General features: G+C 35.1%; 1 protein-coding gene across 1 annotated transcript in view; it reads left to right on the top strand.

Annotated features, from left to right (window-relative positions):
* Nucleotides 1–21,797, top strand: part of C9 (complement C9) — a 35,151-nt gene extending 13,354 nt beyond the window's left edge. Inside the window, exons 5-10 of the mRNA XM_034636111.2 lie at nucleotides 156–419; nucleotides 3,993–4,233; nucleotides 6,567–6,707; nucleotides 7,960–8,138; nucleotides 18,679–18,918; nucleotides 21,541–21,797. Of these exons, the coding sequence (XP_034492002.1) occupies nucleotides 156–419; nucleotides 3,993–4,233; nucleotides 6,567–6,707; nucleotides 7,960–8,138; nucleotides 18,679–18,906 (1,053 nt within the window). The 3' untranslated portion in view covers nucleotides 18,907–18,918; nucleotides 21,541–21,797. The remainder of the gene's footprint in view (nucleotides 1–155; nucleotides 420–3,992; nucleotides 4,234–6,566; nucleotides 6,708–7,959; nucleotides 8,139–18,678; nucleotides 18,919–21,540) is intronic.
* Nucleotides 21,798–24,933: the final 3,136 nt, after the last annotated feature.

Raw genomic sequence — 24,933 nt, 5'->3', positions numbered from 1 at the left:
ACACAAAGCCTGTGTTTGCACTCCAGAAACCTAGCTCCAGCACCTTCCCTCTCAGCTCCTTTCCTCTACTACATTTCTAATAATTGCTTGATTTTTTTTTCTCTCGCTTTTGTTTTGCGTCTTGTTTCTAATAACACATGGTTATGCTCTCACAGACCAAAGTTGATAAAAATTTGAGAACCGAAAATTTTGAAGAAGAGATTCAAGTATTCAAAAGCATTCTCCAACAGAAGACATCAAGTTTCAATACAGATATCTCGCTGAAATTTACACTCACTGAAGCAATTAAAAATGCTGCAGTTGAGGAAACCTCTCAGGAAACAAACTCCTCAAATCGCAAAAATACCAGGAATAGTTTTCAATTTTCATATTTGAAAACTGAAGCTTATCAGAAATTGTTGTCATACTCTTCAAAGAAGGTAAGACCCCACATGTAATATAGAGAATATAATGCGGTATATTTCTAACTAACCAAGCCCCCTCTTCTAATTGTAAGTTTTTAGAGCAGATAAAGATGATAAGAGAGGAAAAACAAAACAAATTACATCAAGTGTTCAAATAGGTAGTCAGATCTCCGGAAGAATGATACCAACTGGAGAAAACTGATGGGATCTTGGACAGTAGTTAGTGGAGCAGATGTCTGGACATGAGCAGAGGTGTGTACGAGAACTCAGGGCAGACATTTTGACTGACAACTGTGGTAACAGACCTTTCGATTTATACATCTGTCGCAATTACAAGGAAAGATTGTGCTTAGGAATTCTGGCTACATTTCAATGCCTTAAAACAATGACTGAGTACTTACTACAAAGTGTGTCTCTAAAGTAATGATGCCCGGAAATTTTCATGTTGCACGTGAAATTGGTCTACTGACATTGTAATCACACCTTTAATACGAGACTTTGAGAATGTGTTTGTTTTTATATTTAAGCCAGATTTCAAAGTCAGTTTCAATACCTTTATGATGAAATGTAAAATGTTCTTTTTTGTAATCAGTATGATGCTGATAAAATTCTCATTCTTCCTTTCATGATATCACAGTCATCTCTTTAGATATCCTTTCCCCACATTAAAGTAATCACAGTAATGATGATAATTCACTATTGGGGTCTACATTATGCCTAATTGTGTACTTGTTGTGCATGGGCCTGTACATAGTCTCTATTTTCACATGGATACCCATCCAAAGTGTATAGTTGGAAATCTTTTAAATTATCAGTAAATACTTAATTGTAGATTTATATGGCCAGGCCCTGTCCCAGGTACTGAGAATACTTCTATAAATCACAGTGACAGAGATTCTTGTCCTCATGCAGCTGAAAGTTTAGCAGAGGGAGACGGCCAAAATTGATAAATATGACAGCAAAGAAAGAAAGCTGTTTTAGTCAGATCGTACAATTCTATGATGAAAATACCTGACAGGAGCAATGTTAAGGAGGAAAAGTTTATTTGGGGGCTCATGGTTTCATAGGAATCAGTCTATAGGCAGCTGACTCCATTCCTGGGGGCTGAAGGCGAGGTGGAAGTGGAGTGTACAGGAAAGCAGCTCAAGACATCACGTCAGGAAGCAGAGAGAGACTAAGCTCAGCTCCACCACATATGTACCCCAAAGCCATGCTCCCAATGACCCACCTCCTGCCACATCCTACCCACCTGCAGTTACCACTCAGTTAATCCCATCAGATTAATCATCTCACTCTAAACTTTCTTGTATTGTCACACATGTGTGTTTTGAGGGACACCTCACATCCGCACCATATCAGAAGCTATATAGTATTTTGAAAGTGATAAGTGCTATGAAAAAAAAGGAAAATTAGAGTCACATAGGGGAAATCAGGAGCACCTAGCAAGTGATAGTATTAAAAAGAAAGCTCAAGGCAAGTCTCACAGAGGAGATGAAATCTGAGCAAAGATTTGAAGGAGAGGAAATAGCCAAGCAGTTAGATGCGGGATATGTATTTGGAAGAAGAAATTGTTGGAGATAAGTGGCTAAGGTAGAAAAAATCCAATGTGATAACTTGGTCAGATTGCACTGTGAAGAGGAAAGATTGGAGAGGCCCCTTGAATCAGATCATGATGGGTCCCAAAGTCCATTTTAAAGGATGTTTTTTTCTCCATGTGACATGAGACAGGTCACTGAAAAGTTTCAAATTGATCATTGAGATCATTTGTGACCTTGACAAGAGAAGTTTTGCCTTAGAGCACAGCATGATTGAATTAGACTTAAGAGAAACGGGGAAGAGGGGAATTGGAAATAGTATAGAAAACTTTTTCAAGGAATTTTGCATTGAACAAGGACCAAGAAATGGGTAACAGTCACTCAGGCAAATGAAGTCAAGAGAATTTTTGTTGTTTTTTAAGCCAGAAGGAGAAATAGCATATTTGGAATGAAATGACTGAAACCTATCTTTGAAATATATTGAACCCAAGAACATCATATGTCTGACTCCAAATCCTAAAATAGACTTCCTAGTTTTAGCAACTGCATAAAAGAATCCAAGTTCACTTTGTGCATCTTTGTGCACTCCATTAAGAATTATTATGCAAGTCAGAAGATGAAGAGATTCTATGACTTCAAACATATGGAGTAAGTTCCTGTAATTTTTTTTTTGTTAGAGGCTGACCCACCCTCTGACTCCAAAAGTTAAGTTACTTGGGCAATGCCCTTTGGAACACAGAGTTTGTTGCAATGTCCATATACATCAAGATACACATTTTAAAAGAAATAAAATATTTTCAACACCCACAGTGACAGCAAAACCTCAAAAGATCCATCTGTAAAATAATGAATGACAATTATAGTTTAGTTTTGCCTGGGCCAGGCTAAGACATTGATTCACACAGTTTAGTGTCTTAGTTTTGTCTTGGAAATTGAAGCCATAATTCCTGGTCCTGGGAACACTCAACTTTCAAATTGTTTAGGCCAGCTTAAGATTTGTGGTTTAAAACATTGTCTTCCCTATCTGTCATTAATGATTGGGAGAACATAGTAGATGGAACAGAGAGACCATAGACCTACATTTTTAGTAAAGATGCTGTCACAGACTATTTGTGTGATTTGCAGCAAATAACTTGATGTTATTCAGTCAATGTCTTCTTGTCTGCAAAATATAAAGATTGTGTTTTATATATAGTGTATACATTTCCTTCCATTTTGAACATTTTAAAATCAACTTAGGTATAATTTACATGCAATAAATATAAAGATTTAAATGTGTAGTTACAGAAGTTTTGATTATTGTATACTTATTCAAAGTCATGAAGAAGATAAAGAACATATATCTCCAAACAAGATACAGAATATTTCCATCACCACAAAAAAATTCCACGATGCCCTTCATAGCCAATTTCCTACTGATCAAGTGGCAACTACTGAGCAGACTTCTCTGACTATAGCTTAGTTTTTCCTGTTCTAGAACTTTATAGAAATGTTGTCATACAGTCTAAATTCCATTGGGTATGACTTCTTTCACTCAAAATGATATTTTCAGACTTACATAGTATACGTGTCAATAGTTGGTTCCTTGTTATTGCTGACTAGTATTCCATTGTGTGAACATGCTACAATTTGATCATCAACTCCTGGGTCCATTGGCATTTGAGCTGTTTCCAATTTTAAGCTATTCTGGACTAATGTTGCTATGAAATTCATATACATGTCTTTTTGTAAAAAATGTATTTACTGATCATAGGCATGTTTGAAAAAATAGACTTGCTAGTTGTAGGGTCGATGTGAATTTAACTTTATGAAAAATGCTAAACAGGTCTCCAAAGTGGCTCTATCATTTTACACTTGGACCCACAAGGTAGGAGAGTTCCAGTTGCTGTACATTCTCATCGGCAATTGGTATTGATGGCATTTTAAGTTCAGCTATTCTCATGGTCACTGTTAAAAACTGAGTTCTGGTGAAAGTTCTAGATTTTTGTGATTTACTTGAAGTAATTGTGATAAAGCTCATATTTCTCTTCCTCGACTGACCTATATAACAAAGGAAAAAATGTTTCTGCGAGTGAAAGGAGTGATTGATCTGGGTCGATTTCTGATGAGAAATCGGAATGTCATGCTGACAACGACTTTCCTAGATGACATAAAAGCTCTGCCAACTACCTATGAGAAGGGAGAATATTTTGGATTTTTGGAAACCTATGGAACCCACTACAGCAGCTCCGGGTCTCTAGGAGGACTCTATGAGGTCATATATGTTTTGAATAAAGCTTCCATGAAGGAGAAAGGTATGCCTAGACATATAATTCTGACTACAGATGCCATATTGACTAAATATTATTTCTTCTGCTAACCTCTTTCAATAGATAAAGTCTTTAAAATATCTTCTCCTTTGAGAGAATTCTCTTCTGTCTTTTGGCACCTAAAGTCCTATAAAACAGCAAATTGACTTCTACCTCGAATAATTTGATTTCTCTTGCACTAGGCAGCAACACTACTCACAGAGATACCAAATTGTAATTCAATTTAATACCTATTATATGGAATGCTACTTTTAGTGAAATGTTTTTCAAAAGGTGAAAGAAGGTAGAAGCATGATTTATTTCCTCTTTAGTAGGCTGGTTCAGTTTATGCATGATGATTATCTTCCAAAGTATTCTTCAGTGTTGGAAGGAAAATATTGTTCTAAATTTTCTCCAGAGGGAAAGAAAGAAACAATGTTATCATATAACTCAAATATCTTAAAGCAAGAATGGAAATTCGAATTACCTCATATAATGATAATTTAACCATATTGTGGTATTTGCATGAGGTCCATGTTGAGTAGATTTCTGGCCACACATGAAACTGTGGAAAAGGGGCCATAATTGATCATCAGTGTGTGTCACAGGTACAGGAGAGCTCTGTGCATAGTTCCCACCCTGGCCTCTATGTTCATCTAAGCCTTTTAAGAATAAAGTTGATGAACTACATGTAGCAATATGAGCCTCTAGTCCCAGATACTCAGGAAGCAGAGGCAGTGAGATCCTATCTCATAAGAAAAAAATAAAATTTAAAAATAAAGTAAATGCATAGTGATCATGTTAATGAATTTAATTTTATTTTGTGAATGATAATGACTAGGTATGAATATTTCTTAAGGAGGTGATAGATGCCAGCGTATCTCTCTCCAGCTTCACCATTATTGGGTGTCTCTTAGGAGGCAAGTGCCACTCAGAACCCTACAGGGCCAGCGAGTCAAGGTGTTAAGTATCAAGCAAGGAGTAGGATGCAACTGTGATCTACAGCCTGACACTCACCCACAGCCAGTGAACACTGTATGGATGGAAAACACTTGGCAAGGCCAGAGTCAATGAGTCTGAGGATGGTCTTGGGCAGATAGAAGGCTCCCCAGGGGTAGTGGACTATGAGGCTGTTTGATTTACACTATTGATTGAATCTACAGTACTGTGAGGTCTCTAGGAGCTCCACCTGGTGAGATATATTAACAGAGATATCACCTGGAAAAGTGCATGGGAGGACTGCCTCTTGAGCGATTTGAAGAGAACAGCTCTGCAGGGATGATCCAAACATAAAGAACCTTCAGAGCCTTTCACCCCTCCCCCTAATTTTTTGGTGAAAAATCTTCATAAGCTGAAATCTTTAATTCTGGACTACTCAGAGCACTCCACGGACTTCTAATTCCCTCCTGGCCTTAGTAGATAGGATCTTCAGGTCAATCCTAGTCCCCTAGATTAGGAAGTCATCTTCCACAATGCTCCAGGGCCAGCACCTGGGGAAGAGCCACATCCCCACCTCAATCCAGGGCATCTGGGCATGACAGAGTCCACTGCTGAGGCAGATAATCTAAGCCCTTTGGAGTCCTAGCTGTTTTCACCCTTCAGAATCAGTGTTCTCAAGCCTTGTTAGGGCAAGGATGCAAGTCTAGAATTCCATACTTCTGGCATTGTTTTCCATTTTTATTCTCCGTCTTCCCTGACCACAGGAAATGCTACCTGATAATTCTTAAGTTCTTTGCTAATTGGGGGTACAGCAGAAATATTTGTGAGGATTAAATTAGTTAATGCATAGAAGTGCTTGGAATGAGTCCAGGCATGTACCTTATATACAAACAGAGATATGAAAAATCATGGTATATATGTGTATTAAAAATTATAATGCAAAAAGTACATATATAATGACATAAATTGACATGAACATACTTTATATAAAGAAATATGAAAAATTGTGCTCTACATGTGTAATAAGGATTGTAATGCATTCCACTGTTGTCGTGTATTTTAAAAAAATAATAAAATCAGTTTTAAAAAAAGAATTCAATTCATTTTAGACATCATTGTCCCCCTTCCATGGTCTTAGAAAGAATTTTAATATAACTACCTGTCTGACCCATGTCCTTTTAAGAAAGTGGTAAACTTAGTAAAGTCAAAAGGGAGGCTACAGGATTCTAATACAAGAACAAAGCACATCAGATGTGAAGGAATGATTGCATTTGAGTGAGGTAATGATGTCCAGGAACCTAAGTTAGTACATTTCTTACAGAACAGCATAGCAAAATTAGGATTTATTTGTGATGTTGATAGACATTATGTAATAATTTTCAAATAAATACATAAAACAGATATTGAACTAGAAGACATAAAGAGATGCCTTGGGTATAATCTGGATTTCTCTCTACATACCCCTGGAACTTCCGAAGGACTCGAAGTCTCGGCACAAATTAATAAAACTGATTGTTTAAAGAACCATCATGGTAAAACTGGTAAGTATGGCCAAACTTACTAGGTTTAAGAAAGCCAGAGAAAAGAACACTGCTCTTTCACAATGAGCCTTTTTTATTGTTTACCTTCTTTATTTAGAAAACTAAAATTACTCAAGTACCATTTTACCTTTACAGTGGTTTCTGAACCACTATAAACATAATGACCCATGGACATGCATTTGTCACTGTCCCTTTGTGCAGTGCACAGGTCTAGAGGGTGTCATTCACACTGAACATAATGTATATTTCTGTATTTGTAGGGGCAATGCTAGAGAACCAGTGGTAGAAAATTTCTTTAAGCACTCCCCCAACAATTTAATAAAAGGTTTTAACATCAGTAAAGAAGGCCAGAACCATCTCCCCAAATGCACTTTCTACTGGACTTGAAATCCCTAATCCATTCAACATCAAAATAGTGCACAACTTTTTGAACTTGCAAATACCTTTAGTGTAAATATTACTCTCTGTTATTTATTGTTAGCAGATTTACAGATATGAGAGGTGATGGAATTCTCAACTCTCACTCGATTCAGAAGTGACTGAGGACATTTTTAGAGTATAAATTCTTGAGATTTATCTTTAGAGGAACAACTGGTAGTAAGAAGATTTAAGGGGGCAAGCCTGATATTTTCAAAGCACATGCGGTCATTTCTATATTTGGCCCTGGAACTAACTGTGTAATCTTGGGCAGGTCATTCTACCTCTCCAAGTGTCAGATTTTTTCATCCATAAAAATGAGGGAGGATAAACAAGAACATCTTACAATTTCTTTTTAGTTCTAAACTTTGCAACTCTATAAGACTCACACAGCTTTGTTAAAAGTGCTCCCATCTATAGAGAGATTGAGGGAGAGACAGGTAGGATTCTGGGGTTGAAAGAAAGTTTGCTTTCTGCATTACTCTGTTTTAGACTCTTCAGTTTCATTTTAATATTAACATTGTTTAAAGCAAGACTATACAAAATGCAGTTATGAAGGTGTGTTTGAAACAAAAATACATAATGCACCCAAAATCACGTAAAGTTCTCATGTGTATATATGTAATGTGATGAGCTGTGAATTAATGGATCTAGATCATCAGTACCATTTTTATTTTTTTTTTAAAGAAAGGTGATTGAAGTCAATCATCATTCAAAGATGATTAAAGTCTATATACTAATTAGCTAATGCATAGAAATGCTTGGAAGGAGTCCAGGCATGTACTCGTTCACAGGATTCCAAATGCTCCTCCTCAAGCTCTCCTTCTCTCCTCAGTAAACATCACCAGCGACAACCTTATAGATGATGTTATTTCTTTCATAAGAGGAGGAACAAGGAAATCTGCATTTGAACTGAAACAAAAGCTTCTCAAAGGAGCCAAAACCATCGATGTGACTGACTTTGAAAATTGGGCCTCTTCCCTGAGTGATGCTCCGGTGCTCATTAGTCAAAAAGTAAGGGATGTTTGCTTTCAAATAGATTATGTCATTTTTTAAATTAAATGTTACAGTTGGCTCAGGTGAACAGGTGATTTCAGGAGAAAGAGATGTGGGTCTTCAAACACACGCATGTCATCCTGGAGAGAGGCATGACAGACAGTCTGAATTCCTGTCTGTCCCTTGTTAGATGTATGCTGCTTCTAACTTCTACAACACTGAATTCTTCAGACTTCCATGTTTTAAATAAGATTTTTAAATAAGATTTTCTGTATTCAGTTTATAGCACAGACAAACTAGGCACCAAAAAAATAGTTTATTATTTTGCTGTCTGTCCGTGATTGACACTTGCCTTCTCTTGGCATCACATGACCACGGAACAGCTCATTTATGGAGAGTTGTCATGAGAGAAATGTTCAGAAGTTCTCCAAGAAAATGAGAGCAAGGGAAAGCAATTTTTGTAGTCAGGGAACCCTTACCTTTCTCCCTCTTTCTTTCTTTCTCCCTTCCCCTTCTCCCTCCTCCCCTCCCTCCCCCTCCCCCTCCTTCTCCCTCTCCCTCTCTCATTTTTGAATCAAAGTCCTATGATGTTGCCCACACTGATCTCAAATTCCTGAGCTCGAGATCTTCTTGCCTCAACCTCCTGAGTAGCCAGGACTAGAGGCTCACTCTGCCTCAACCTTGACTGTAACAGTGTTCAACTTATAAACCTTTAGGAGTTCAGTCTTGTGTTTATTCCTAAGAACAATAAATCCTGTTCTGTTGTAAAGATATAAATGCTAATGTTAGTTAACCTCATCTCTCTCTTCCCAAACTAATCAAAATGGGTGTGGTGGGTGGGAGTGTGTGTGTGTGTGCGTGCGCGCGCGCGCACATGCATGTGCATTTACTTCTTCTTTTGTTCCTGATATGATTAGAAAGTGTTTTTTCTACTTCCTTTCAATAGCTTCAAATTTTCTGTCTTTATAAATTTCAACCCTCAGATCAAATTTATCTTTGCCCTCTACTTCATTTGATTAACCTGATTTACAGAAATGTTGACATTTTTTCTAATTATTGGAGAATTTTATTTCCTCAATCCATTTTGTTGTCTATAAAGTGTGAGTGGAATCACCAAATTTATTTCATTTATGTAAAAAAAAAACTCAGAAACCGAAAATTTTCAATTAATTTTCCCCTTAGGTTATAAAAATACAGCTGTTCATAGATGTACAAATGTATCTATTAGTTTTCAAATGTTTATTTCAAACTAGAACAAAGAGGAAGAAACAGTCAGCTGAATTAGCATCTCTCCATATAAAAATAAAATCAGAAGCCCCTTTTATTCTATTATATTTAAATTTTATTTAAATTCATTACCTTGAACTTAGGAAAATAAATTTATGTTGGAAGATTTTAAATGAGTAAAGAATTGGCGACCCAGGTGGATATTTCCATCAAGATGGTCATCCAAAGGGGCTTATTTTCTCATCTCTTCAGACCAAGTTCAACTCTTCTTGAACAGATGACCCAAGATTGTTCTTCAGGGAGGTCTTAATAATAGTCCACTACATTCTAGAGCAAATTCTTAAAATCTCAAGTAAATAAAGCATCTGCTGAAATTTTACTACTGAATTTCTGAGAGCTATTCCCAGACTTTGATCAACTCACTTGACACTGTCACTGGCTGGGGGCAGAATGCAGGGTTCCCATTTTTAGGAGTGGCTGCTTACTCAGATTTTAGATGAGCAGGCCTACTATCTTCACTGTTTGTTCATTTCCTTCCTCATAAATTGAAAGCCTGGCCTTTTTATATCCATGTTCTACCCAAGGTCAGGGCAGCTCTAGTTAGTGCCCTGTAGACCACTTTTTAAGTTCATCTTCTTGTAGAGAAATTTCAGAAAACACTATACTATTTTGGTTTTTATTGACTTGGTGTGACTTTTAAATTCCTGAGAAAGTGTGAGATATAATTAAGTTTGTTCGTGAAACAGATTCCAGGTCATTTTGTTCTCATAAATGTAGAAGTGGCTCTATGGTTAATTGGTTACTATATCCAGTAGGTAGTAACACAGTTATAATTGCTAATTCATTCTTTGGTACCTTTAAATGTACCTATTATTTGCAGATGATGTGTTATGGGAATGGTCCTAATATTAAAATAATTATTCCTCCTATTTAATTATTTAAAGAATTGAAGAATTGATAGAATCTCTCCCTACCCACTCCAAACTATTAATTGGCTTATGTTTAATCCTCTGAAACAAATTAAATCATCTACCTAAGTATTTATGAAGCAGTTATCTTAGAGAAAAGACCAGGAAGTTATATTACTCTTAGTAAAATGCTGTGTGCATATATTACTGAGATTTTCCAAGTAAAATACTCAATAATGATAATGATGATGATGATGATATATCGATATCTATAATTCTTTATGCACTAAAGTAACTATGGCAATACTCTATAAGTAGAACCTGTGGTTTTCAATCTCCCAATGTCTTAGTCCAACCCAGGAATTTTTCCCTGGCCTCTCTCCATGCAGAGGACATAGGCTGGACCATTTTTTCAGAATTTCCTTTTCTCATAGACTTTGATTTTCACAATAGTTTATTAATCCCATTGCTACTTACCTGAATGTTAACACAAATGTGGTACATTTTATTTCAACTGAATAGCCAAATTTTGGTTTCCTCTTAAACCTATGGCTACAAACTAGTTACAAAAAATGTCAGCGGAGAGAAATGTTTGTTACAGATTGCCTGGGAGATATAAAGTTTATGATTTCCTCTAGAACAATAACAGCAAGCTTGGTAAAGCTACAATGCAGTCTGCAGGCTTCCTATAAAGTTTTGTTTCCGCATTATTAGAAACAAAATTATGTAGCCCAGAAATTTATTTTCTGAAAGGATGTTACATAATACAGTGTTCCCTTTTATGAGAACTCACAGGAAAGATTACTCTTTAATTTCATTTTGTTTCTTTTGTAAGTCAGATGGGTTTTCTTCTGTTCATGGGATCATTAAATTCAGTTGTGTCTTCCTCAATGCACTAAAAAATATAGACAAATTTGTGCCTCATCTGTTTCAAAAGGAAGGATCCTCCTGACACAGAATTTGTTCATTTGTGTTGCTTTGCCTCCATCCTGCCTTTGTTGTTTCCAGTCCTTCTCCAGTTTCTTTTGCCCAATTTTACCTGTGTATATGGTAAGAGACATGAGCTCTTTCTGGAGTAATATGAGGCAATAATGAACAAATGAACCAACCATTGTTGCTCAGTGGTGTGAATGTACACTGGGTGTTAAAGAGCATCCATATTAAAAGGCTGTCTTCCCAGTGTTCTGTGATAGTTTTTACAACTATAATCATAGAGTGAAAATCATTTCTGTCTTCCACAGGGATAAAAAATGAAGAAACTACGTTTTGGTATATACAGATTAATTGTTTTGGATGCCTAAAAGAAATTCGAATGTACTTACACTTAAACCATGTTGTTCATTTATTTGTATTTTAACAAGTTTCATGATAAATTGTGTCCACTTAAAATATATCTACAAATGGTAGAAAGGAAAGAAAGTTAGCTGGCATGGGAGAAAAATTAAAACTTTTTCTACTTGATAGAAGGCCAAAGTTTAACAGAAAAGAAACATGTAGCTTTGCAGAGAAATTTCAAGAAGTACATTTTAATTATTTTTTTTGTCTACTGGTGGAATATTTGGCCTCAGGGTTTGAGGGTTTTCTGAAACCACTGCTATTGGATGTCCTTCATCTTTATCTCTCTGAACACTGTTTATATGTTTTATCCAAGTTGTATTTCCTCCATGACCCTCTCTTCCTGTATCTTAGATTATCTGGCCTTGACTTTTCTTTGAAGAGTAAAACAAGATAATCTCTTTTTTTCTCAAAAAAAATCAAAAATAACTTGACCACATTGTTTGTGCCAATGTAGCAGTATGGCAAGAGGTAACTTTCTTCTGAATAAATATAACATAGTTGAATTCTAAATTGTGTCTACTACTTCATGAAAGACTACACTGGTGGACAGTAGTGTTGACTTTGTCAAAATTCTTGGTATTTTCTGTATATGAGCCTATTCTCACTTAGAATTGTTGCAAATATCTTGTCCAACTTAAGATTTTTTCACCCTTTTAGTGACTTTTTTAATGACAGAGACCCTCTTTTGTCTTTCTTGAAGTAATTTTAGACTTACTACATAAAAATGCACAAATAGTATCAGCAGTAATGTTGTAAAATAGTAGAGAATTGACAGATGTCATCCTTCCAAAACCCCTAATGTTAACAATCTACATAAGCATAGTAAAATTATCAAAATCAGAAAATTAATACTAACTATATAAACCATACACTTCACTCACATTGCACAAAATTTCCGCTTAATCTCTACTTTTTCTGTTCCAATTCCAATCCAGGGTCTCACATTGTACTTAGTTGTCTTGTCTCCTCCAATATGTGCAAGTCCCTCAGACTTTTCTTAGACTTAGATAATTTTGATCTAGACTGGTAAGTTTTAGTGTCAAATGTCTCTTCATTTAGATTTCAAGTAGGTTAAGGTTAGGAGGAGTTGGCTTTTTTTCTTTTTTGAGGAACTGGAAATTTAACCCAGGGCACTTGGCCACTGAGCTCCATCCCCAGTCCTTTATTTATTATTTTTTCTTTTGTTGGTACTTGGGATTGAAATCAGGGGCACTTAACCACTAACCTACATCTGCAACTCTTCTTATTTTTTATTTTGATTAAGTGTCTCGTTAAGTTGCTTAGGGTATCTTTAAATTGCTAAGGCTGGCTTTGAGCTTGTGATTTTCCAGTCTCAGTTTCCTGAGCCACTGTGACCACAGACTTAACTTTTATTTTGAGATAGAATCATCTCATTAAGTTCCACACATATACAAATATACATATACATATGCATTAAACACATATATATTATCAGACTACCACATATGTTTATAGTACTCTGGTTTTATATATATGTATATATAAATATATATATTTATATATATATATATATATATATACACACAATATATCATACTGATAATATGTGTCTATGTATATATATGTATATATGTGTATATGTATATATACATATACACATACATACACACACATATATATACACACATATAGTGTGTGTGTGTGTGTGTGTGTGTAATGACTTTCCATAGGTATATTGCATTTATATTTACATTTAGATCTATAATCAACCTGGAGTTTATGATTTAATTTTAAAAGTCATTTAAATTTTTTTCTCTATAAATATTTCATTGTCCAAGAACAATCTATTTAAAAGATTGTTATTTGTTTTAAGACTATACAGGACAGTTTTCATCTTTAGTCGGGTTTCCAAGTGTCTAGTTTTAGAATCTGTACAGTTAATATCACACTGTCCTAAGTAATATAACTTTTTGTCTGGAGGTACAGAGGAGCAAAGCCTTCCACCTTTATCTTCGTCAGAAGGTCTTGACAATTTGGGAATTATCTAAGTTTTATAAATTGGCTTGGCAATTTCAACCAAAAATACGATATCCAGATTTTGATTGGAATTTCGAATAATCCATAAATCAGGTTCATGAGAGCCTACATCTTAAAATGTTGAATCTTCTAGTCTATGAATATTAAATATCTCTCTATTTGTTTAGGCTTCTCAATTTTTTTCTAATTTCTCCCCAACACGTAATATTGTCACTATTATTTTAGCCATTCTAGTGGTCTTTTTTTTAGTATTTATTTCATTTCTAATGGTCAATTTGGAGGGTTTTGTGGGCATTTGAACAAGTAAATACCATCTATGAAATATAACAGCTAACATCATACTTAGTAAAATATTGCATTTGTTCTAAGATAAAAAATAAACAATAGATAACCACTCTCTTCCTTTCCAGTTAACAATGACATTGAGGTTTTGTAGTCAGCACATTGAAGTAAGAAAAATAATAAAATGCAAAAAGACTACAAAGGAAGAAGTAAAACTGTTTGTCTCAGAGAATGATTGTTTACATAGAAAATACTAAGATATCTATATCTCTATACAACATTATTACTTCCTGATCAATCACCTGTGCTTCTTTATTGTTGATAATATTTTCTGCCTTAATTTCTATCTTGATAGTTACCTAGCTTTGCTAGCTACCTCTTTGTTGGTATATACACAGAATAATTTCTCCAGTCTTTCTATTTTTAATCTTCCTACATCCTCAGATTTTAGCTAGACTATTAAAAATCAAATATGATGACCTTTGTTACTTTATTTTCAACAAGTACTTATTAGGCATTTGTTATGTACCAGCTTTTTTTTTTTTTTTTTGGTAATAGTTAGGCTAAAACAGTGAATATAGAGAATAGGTCTCTGTTCTAGCACACTTTTTCTAATACAATTAAAAAATACAAATGAAATAAATATTATATTGTTAGTGATATCTTAGTATACATTCTTATGGTTGTCAGTTTTCATCAGAATTACAGTAGCAAATATGAATTCATACAATGTGATTTTATATCCCATTTATGAGTCAATGGTATATTGAAACCTGTTTAATGTGATTTGATATTTAAAGGTAGATATTACTTATGTGTACATCCTTTTTATGTATATTGCAATGCATATATTCCATGGTATGCATGGAACATAGTTTGTTTTTCTAGTTACCTACTGGAGAACACTGGGGTTGATTCCAGTTGTGTTTGTGTATGCATTCATGAGATTATGAATAAAACCATAACAAACATTTGAATATGGGTTTTTATGAATATTTTTCCATAACTTTAGGAAAAGATTGCTTGATCATATGGTATGTATATTTATATAAGGTTATATCAGAAACATCCAAATTCTTTTCTGGAATACTTGCATTTTCACCAGAAATATATGAAAATATATGTTTAGTTAAACATGTCCTCTGAAATAATGGTGGTTTATGTATTCCTTTCCAATCTTTTTGGGTTTTATTTCTTTTTCTTGCCTTATTGGATTGCATAGGACCTCCAGTGTTATGCTGAGTAGAAGTTGAAAGAAGAGACATCACCAGGTTCTCATTTCGAGGAAGAAAGAAATCTGGGATTTTTTTTGTTTGTCTGTTTGTTTATGGGGTGTTGGAGATTGAACCTAGAGCCCAGGGCCCCATATGTAGGCAAGTGCTCTGCCACTGACTCACAGCCCCAGCCCTCGTAAAATTTTTGCATGAGTAGTGTGCACTAATGCTTTCCTTTAATCTTCTATATTAGCATTTCCTCTTATTTTGGTTACCTTTAAGATTTCATCTTAATCTTGAGTGTATAGTAGCTTGGATGTGATATGCATATACTCCAATGATGATGATGATGATGATGATTCTTGAAGTTCCCACAGTTTCTGAACTCTAGAATTTAATGTATTTAATTAGCTTTGAAATATAGTTGACCATTTATCTCTTTAAATAGTTCTTCTGACATGCTTATACTCCCCATCCTTCCTTTTCTATAGTTCTCCAATAATAACCTGTGTTAGGTCCTTCAATATGGCCCCAAAGCTCTTGGAGCCTCTTTTGTGGGCTAGTTTTGTCCCTCCAACATTTATCTCTGTGTTATAGTTTGGAAATTTTCTTTCAACCTTTTATCAGGCTTGCTAATTATTTCTTTGGCTATGTCAAGTCTGTTAGCCCATCATAGGGGTTTATTTTCTTCATGGGATTTTCTATTTGATTTTTATCGTGTTACTAATTATACAAAGTTAAATGTCAGTCTACCTTCAAAATACTTAGGCATTTTGTTAAACTGCTTTTAAGATTTCCTTAATTATCTTTACTTTTTAGCAGTTTTGCTGTGATGTAATTAAGTTTGAAGAAAATTTGAACCTGGGTTTTCATTTGCAACCTTTTCACCAGGTTTGGAATATTCACAGTTGTTAGCCCTTCGAACATTGCTTCTTTAATATTCTGTACTTTTCTGTCTTTGGGGGACTCAAATTATATGACTCTCTGACCTTCTCACTCTATCACTTATCTCACTCTCTTCCTGCATTTCCCATCCCTTTGTCTCTCTGTGCTTTATTTTCAATATTTTCTTCTGATTTGTATTCCATTTCATTACGTTTGCTTCAGTTGTGTCACGTCTGGTATTTAAACAATCCATGAATTTGTGTACTATAAAATCAAGTTCTAACATTTCTAGTCGTTTCCTTATTTCAGGTGTGCTAGTTTAAAAACAATTTCTGTTCTCTGATAAAATTTCGTCTTGTCTCTTATCCCTCGCTTATGTGGATATCATTATTTGAAAGACTGTTTATATTTGGTAGCTGTTCAAAGTCTGATAACACAGAGATTGGCAACCCCAATAGCTGTTTCAAGGGACACACAATCATCCAGCTGCTTTTCTCAGAATGTGACCCCATAACTAAGTGATGCATAACTATATCCAAGTTTCACTACATATGCTATAATTTCTCCACTATGAGAACTTTATTTTTTAATTATTTTTTAAATTTACATATGACAGCAGAATGCATTACAATTCTTATTACACATATAGGGCACAATTTTTCATGTCTCTGGTTGTATGCAAAGTATATTCACACCAATTTGTGTCTTCATACATGTACTTTGAATAATAATGTCCATCCTATCCCACCATCATTTCTAACCCTATGCCTCCTCCCTTCATCTCTCAACCTTATGCCCTATCTAGAGTTTGTCTATTCCTCCCATGCTCCCCCTCCCTACCCCACTATGAATCAGGCTCCTTATATCAGAGAAAATATTCAGCATTTGGTTTTTTGGGATTGGCTAACTTCACTTAATATTATCTTCTATAACTCCATCCATTTACCTGCAAATGCCATGATTTTATTCTCTTTTATTGCTGAGTAATATTCCATTGTGTATATATGCCATATTTTTAAAAATCCATTAATCTATTGAAGGGCATCTAGGTTGGTTCCACAGTTTAGCTATTGTGAATTGTGCTGCTATAAACATGGATGTGGCTGTGTCCCTGTAGTATGCTATTTTTAAGTCAATAAATGGGTCAAGGACCTGAACAGACCGTTCTCAGAAGATGATATACAATAAATCAACAAATATATGAACAAATGTTCATCATCACTAGCAATTAGAGAAATGCAAATCAAAACTATTTTAAGATTTCATCTCACTCCAGTTAGAATGGCAGCTATTATGAAGACAAACAACAATAAGTGTTGGTGAGGATGTGGGGAAAAAGGTACACTCATACATTGCTGGTGGGACTGCAAATTGGTGCAGTCAATATGGAAAGCAGTATGGAAATTTCTTGGAAAATTGGGAATGGAACCACCATTTGACCTAGCTATCCTTCTCCTCAGTCTATACCCAAAGGACTTAAAAACAGCATACTACAGAGAACTTTATTTTATATAGTGACCATGTGGTTCAATAGATCTCATAGACTTATTTCTCCTATTTAACTTTGTACCCTTTGACCAACATCTTCTCAACCCTCCTCTGCATAAAGACTTAAATTCTGTATCATGTGATTGAAATACTTTGATAACTTCCAACTTCAGCTCAATAGTCATTTGCTGGAAAATATGGAAAGACTTTCCTGATTCTGCTGTAGCAACTATATATCCTACTCCAGGAATTAGAGTGTGCAAGATAAGTCATTCTACTTCATTGTCTTAACATCTAGTTAAAACCGACATTGAACTTCTGTCCATCCAGGTTGCTGGAAAATTCATCCCTTCATTTATTGGATGAGGTTCAGGAAAGTCTTTCCTTGTCACCTAAATTAGTACAAGGATCCTGAAACACCTGCACAGAAAAGGGGAGTGTGACCTTCCTATGCATTGTTCACCTTAATAACCTCCTTCTTCAAGAAGGAGTTATAAGTCAAGAGTTTCTAAGCCCTCTTTGCTAGGCTTCTTCTTGGAATCATTGTCAAGCCTGAATCTCCCTTCTTCATACACACCTTCCTTAGGGACACTCCACAGGTCCTTTTACCTCCCCACATAGCCATGAGAGATCTAGTTACAGTCTCCCACTGCTTGAGACCCTCTAAGTCTGGAGGAATTTTTTCCTTCATGGCATTCTTGCCCCACTCCTTCCCTCAGTGAAAATTTCTCAATGATTTCAGGCCTTTAGACAAAACAGTCAAGAAAGGATATCTGGACTTTCGAGGGCACACAAACCTTTTCTTAGCCAAGAAGTAGCAAGCACTTGACTACTTTCTGGGAGGGGGAAGAGGGAAAAACAACAACAAAAACAATTATCAAACTCCAAATTTAAATCCCATAGTAGTTCATTTTTAAAACACATATCACTGTTCTTGGTAACACCTATCACAGTTTCCATTTCAAATTTATCTGTGTGATTAGTAATTAGTCTCCTTACCTCTATAATGTGACCTCTCTGATAGCAGACCTCAGGACTAGTTTTGATCATTAGTATAGTCTTAAAAGTTAAACTCCATATCTGGCAAAAATAAGCATTCAAAATAGTCTTAATGAATCAGAAAATAAACAATTGAATATTTTACAATCTTCTGTGTAAAAAACAAAACAACAACAACAAAAATAAAAACCTAAAAGTAAATGTGTTGCTTTCTTGCAGTTGTCACCTATATACAATCTGATTCCTGTGCAAATAAAAGATGCACATGTAAAGAAACAAAATTTGGAGAGAGCCATTGAAGACTACATCAATGAATTCAGTGTAAAAAAATGCCGCCCATGCCAAAATGGAGGAACTGAGATTCTGCTGGACGGACAGTGCCTGTGTTCCTGTCCCCTCACATTTAAGGGACTTGCCTGTGAAATCAACAAACAAAGACCATTTTAGGGTGAGAACAACGTAAGTTATTAAGGGCAAAATATTTACTTTGGGGTTATTTTAATTTGAATTAATCTGCATTAAACCTCTGTGTTAGCATTCTCCATATAAATAAAGGATCAAAATTAGTGAATTAAAAATTGAGTAATAAATAGTGAAAATAGACAAACCAGGCTTTTTATGTCATTTTCCCATGTTTTACCTCATGTATTTTAACAGAAACACAAACAAAAAGTAAATGATAGTTATCGCATTGCTTTGCATTGCTTTCAATTATAAAAATACTTATATGAGAAGTTTACATAGACATAGCAAACATTCAGATACTTACCATCTAGAATTAAGAGATGCTAAATATATATTACATATAGTTTTATGTGTAAGTTGTACACTGTGCATAGATGTATGTACTTGTCTGCAGCAGTGGACATAAACATATGCTTCAGAATTACTTTTAATGAGACACTCAGTAGAATTCTTAGTATCCAATCTCCCCCCACCCTACGAGTCCTGCTGCTATTCTTCTTTCCTACTGCTCAGATGGAGGCACTTTAATTAAAATTGGTATGTGTCCTTCTAGTCCATATTTTTGAACTGGTACTAAATATGTATCTGTCAACAAAAAATGATATTGTTTTATATTTTAAAAGCTTTAAATAAATGGAATTTGCTAGATTTTTATTTCTAACTTTAGTAAAGATATTTTTAAAGAAAGCTAAGATTCTACATTGCATTTTAAAGCTAATTATGTAGAATTGTTGATTTTTTTTAACAAAGAGGAATAACATTAGCTATATTTCACATACTAAGAGGGTCTTCTTTGTCTTTCATTAGGGTAATAGATAAGTGAAATTATCTATTGTTATTATTAGTACAAGAGTTAGTCATCATAGGATTTGCTAGTAAGATTAACTTCCCATAGCAATCATAGCTCACATTGTTTGATTGAACGAACAGTTTCCTGCAACAAAATTTCTAAAACAATTATGCAGTTTTCTAAAACAAAGATTCACAGCCTCAATTTTATCATTTAACCACACATTCATCTCTTACAATAAAACTTGTAATAATTTTTGCAGTCCTAGCACACATGCTTAGAAACTCATTGGTAGGGTGACAAAATGCATATTAGGATTAAAGTTATATTTTAAGATTATTGATTTATAAATATAGGTTAACTCTGTCTCTCATTTATCTACAGTGTCAATTCAGTGTTTTTCATTCCTGTAAGCATTTATACTCCCCCCCAAATCTCTGTTGTTTGGTACTCTTATATTGTCAATCTGTTTCTCTTTATGTGGAATATTCTGATACTTTCTCTATGATTTATTTCATCCTAGCTTCTAATTTTCCAACTATTTAACTGACCTATTGAGAATTTTTTTATATCATTTTTCTAAAATTTCAATTTGGTTCTTTTTTTCAAATCTGTTTCCCCTTTCCAAGCCACTATGTTATTTCCCTACCTGTATCTCTTGATCTCTTGAACATGGTAAGCATGTTCACATGGAAGTCTCTCTACGATTCCTCCCGTGTGTGTGATTCTGCAGTGTAATTCTCTGCTAAGTCTACCACAGCATTACTCACTCTGGAGGCATTTTTTTTTTCCCCTTAAGTACTTGGTGATTTTATATTATATGGTTAATCGTTGGTGGAAATTATTTCCTGTGGGAATCCACTCTACCCTGGCAAATGGAGATGTTCCAAAGGTTAATTTGCTTTTAGGAGGTCCTGTTGTTTTAATCAGTTTTATACCATTTTTTTATGTAAATTGCTTGATTTAGATTCTATATATTGTGTTCTTGGATAAAGAAAATCAAGTTCCCTCCTCCAATATATAATATTTTCTGGTTGACATTTCACACCTGACCCAGGATGGTCCCCCAGGTCCTGCTGAGACATTAGACCAGGGTGAAATATCTCACATAGATTTTTTCCCATGAGGTGGCTCTCTTCCAGGTAGTCATTTTCCTGTAGAATTTTAAGTTCCAGTTTCCAAGTTAAACCGGACCTACTCTTATGGTGAAATTGAAACACCTAACACATCATCTTTCATTTTGCATACCACTTACTAACCCTGGACTGATCCAACTTTCTCTTCTCTGTACTAATTCAACTTTCCCTTCTTTCATTCACCTTTTGTGTTTCTATTCATTAGAGACCAATGGTTCTCAAATTCATTATATTTTCCTGGTTAGTTTCTTTTAAAAGGAAAAAAAAAATGAAAACAAAAAAAACAAACAGATGTCCATCAAGCTAATTAAATCAGAACCTCCCTAGTGGATCCTGCCTGAGAATTGTTCTTTTTTTCTGTTTTATACCCCACTGGTTATTCTGACCTCTGGCCAGGTAAGAACACCTCTATTCTGAACCCAGGCCAATTATCATCTCTGATGAAACTTTCTCCAGTTTCTACAGGAATCAGGTCTCTGTTTATGCACCCTGAAAAATCTTTCCCCTTGCTGCTCCAACACTTATTGTATTGACTCTCCCTCACAAGGTGAATAGCCCCCTCTACACATCATCTAGAGGCTGTGGCACATCATGGCACAACAAGAAAAGGGGATGGAATCGGTGGGCGAACCTAAACTTGAAGTCTTATTGATCATTAAGATGTGATAAATCTTTTGTTGTTTCTTCTAGGATTGACAGCCCCTCTCCCATCTAAACAATAGAGCTGTTGGCTTCCCTGGGCTCACATGGAAGAAAAAACACCAGGACTTTCCAATTTAAGATCGTACCCATGGAGATAATCCTTGCTGCTAAGTAAAAAGCCACATGCTTCATGAAAATCCTATCAACCTCTGAAGTCTCTTCTGTCTTAGGTCTATGATGCCTTTGCCTCCCTCTTATACAAAATGTTTCCATTTTGTATTCCCTAATGAAAAATCAGCAGTGAAATATGCCAACACTGCTTTTTCCCACAGGCAATGCCAATCTCTTGCTAATAAAACAAAATTAAATGAAAAACAGAATCTTTGTTTAAAAGACTTTAAAGTAATTGCCAAACTGCTTTGTATGATTAATATATTCCACCAGTTCAATTACCGCAAGTCTGTACCATGCAATTTAGCTCTTATTTATGTAGTTGTTTTGTTTGGTTATTCTTTTATATGTACATGCACTCATTTGGTAAATATTAAACACCTACGACACTATAGTACTCTGTTCTTATTAGTCTTAGCTCTCCAACTTAACTCTACGTGTCCAAGGGAAAAAAGTGTGTTGTACTTGTAACCAAAAATTGTTTGAGTAAATCATGTAAAACCATGATTTTACAACAAAACAAAACAAAAAAAAATCTAGAAAACAATATGGTACAATTTAATACCTACCCTTATTAGCTGTGTAAAGTAAGGTTACCTCCCTAAGAAGCTAATTTTTAAATTGACTGTACAGTTTTATCCATTAAATGATGTGATATTTAGGACCTGAGAACTTTTGAAAAGGTCTGAGAACTCTTTAGAGAAAGAAGAAAGAAAGGATGGGTGGAAGCAGGAATGGGGTGGGGAAGAGAGGTAAGAGAGAAGACCAGCAAAAAGTAAAATGCAAAATCAAAATTAACAAATGTTTAATTAAACGTTGACAAAACGTATCATGTCAACTTCATTAATTGCTATTCTGAATATTTCATGCATTTAAAATAATGTTTTTCATTTTTTTCTCACTTTTTAGAAATTCTCAAGAATGTGTGTGATTTCTTAGGCCTCACAGTAAATAAATTATTCATTGGCCAGTAATTTTAAAAGCAAAATTTAGAAATGATTTTAAGTTTTTAACAGGAAATGAAAAGATTAGTAAATATGAGATTCATTTTTATGTATACATATTAAGTATGAAATGGAGATAATATTCTGAAAACAAAAGTGTCCAAACCCTTCAAAGTCTCAAATTTGAGAGCTCAAAGAAGTGCTATCCCCTGCCCCCAAAACATTGGGTGAATCAAAAAGATTTAGTATTTTCTAGGTGTATGTAATGCTGAACTCTGCAAACACTCTACCACTGCCATTTTTTTTTTTAATATGGAGCCTCTGTACCAAAGGGGAATTACTAGAGCAACTACTGAGAATTCCTTCTATCTTCATGAGTTACAAACTTCAAAAAAGAAAAAAGCTGAGAATTTACTAGATCCATAGGATCAGCTTAGTGATTTATCAGAGTTCTTTCTGCTGGTGCTGATGACGGTAGTCCAGGTTCACTTTATACACACACACACACACACACACACACACTCATATATATATTTGGAGGGGCTACTGTGGATTGAACCCAGGGCCTCACATGTGCTAGGCAAATGCTCTACCACTGAGTTACATCCCCAGACTGCCATATTTGTTACTGATGGCTCAATCCTCCACTCTTACCAAAGGTGGTGCACCTGGTAGGGTGTTTTTCCAGCAGGGTGCGCCATTGAGATGCCAGAAATTACCCAAAACAGCACAATGCCGAAAGACTATAGGCTTTACTAAAGGGAGAATCATTAGAAACTGGAAGAGATGAAGACTATTTGGGTTCCATGACTCCATCATGTTTGGAGACGGCTGGTGTAGCTTAATCTGGGCATATGGAGTACCCCCATCCCACATGTTCTCCGAGAGGGGTGCATTACCAATTCAAGTAAAGGGATACGTAGGGACACTTTGTTTTCTGAAACTCAGGACATACATTCAAAATCATTTCACCGAATGATAAAAAGGGGTTATTATCAATAGTACCCAGAGGAGCTACTTAAGTATTGACATTCTTTAGGACTTGATGGGCTGAGGAAGCTTCAGAGCCTTGCTATGTTGTTACACTTTTCTTTTTTTATAGTCAAAATTCATGTTGCTTATTCCTTCTTTTTAATATAGACACATACCTATAGACTAATCAATGTTCAAGGGGTGGGTCAACCTCTTGCCCATTCCCTATTAACATGCTAAGAGCAGCAAAATGCTCCCATAGAGGGGACTGGTGTGGCTATTAAACAATGAACCCCTAAGCTCTACATATGCTCAGGGATGATATCTCTTTCATGGAATTGAGATCATTCATATAAATCTCAGTACCTAATAGAGAAGTAAACAAATGGTAGCTATTATTTGTCATCATGAAAGGCTGTTGGTCAAAATCCTTATAAATGTAATTCTAATAAAATTTTAATGTTAGACTACCAAAAAATTCAATCTCTGAAAATTGGGAATAATGGTATATGGCAGAGTAGCTTGGTACTTTGGTCTAAATAATTAAGTTCAGTGTTTTGTGATTGTTTTTAAGGAGTGTTTTAGTCTTTTCATCAAAAGCTATAATAAAATATGCTCAATTGAGTGGCTTAAAAACAACAGAAATTTATTTCTGACCATTCTAGAGATCAAGAAGTCCAAGATTAAGACACTACCAGATCCTATGGCTGTGAGGGCTAACTCTTTGGTTCACAAATGGGATCTTCCTGTTGCATCCTCACAGGAAGGGGCAAACCATCTCCTTCCTTCAAGCCTTTAATCCCACCCACAAGGGATCCGATGTCATGACTAGTCATCTCCTAAAGTTTCCACCATCTTAATACCATCACATTTGGGATTAGATCTTGACATATGAATTTTGGGGTAAAACAATCATTCAAACCATAGCAAGGATTTATTTTTTTTCATTGTGTCAAATATACATGGGGAAAAAGTTACTCTTTCAACTGTTTTTTAAGTGTGCAATTCTGTGGCTTTAAGCACATGTGCATTGTTGTGTAACCATCACCAAAACTTTTTCTTCATTTCCCACTAAAACCCTGTACCTATTAAGCAATGACTCCCCGTTCTCCACTCCACTAGCCCTTGTTAGCCTGACTCTGCTATTTCTATTAATTGGCCTATTTTAGATGTCTCATGTAATTGGAATCATAGAAACTTTTTTGTGTATGACTTATTCTACTTAGCATAATATTGTCAAGGTTTATCTATGTTGTGGCACATATAAGAATTAAATTACTTTTGAAGGCCAAATAATAGTTCATAGTAGGTATATTCCACATTTTGTTTTTCCATTCATCACGGTTAGCCACTT

Source organism: Marmota flaviventris, chromosome 5 (genome assembly GCF_047511675.1).
Source record: "Marmota flaviventris isolate mMarFla1 chromosome 5, mMarFla1.hap1, whole genome shotgun sequence".
NCBI classification, from domain to species: Eukaryota; Metazoa; Chordata; class Mammalia; order Rodentia; family Sciuridae; genus Marmota; species Marmota flaviventris.
The sequence above is the reverse complement of the archived record's forward strand: the minus strand, read 5'-3'. Positions and strand labels throughout refer to the sequence as shown.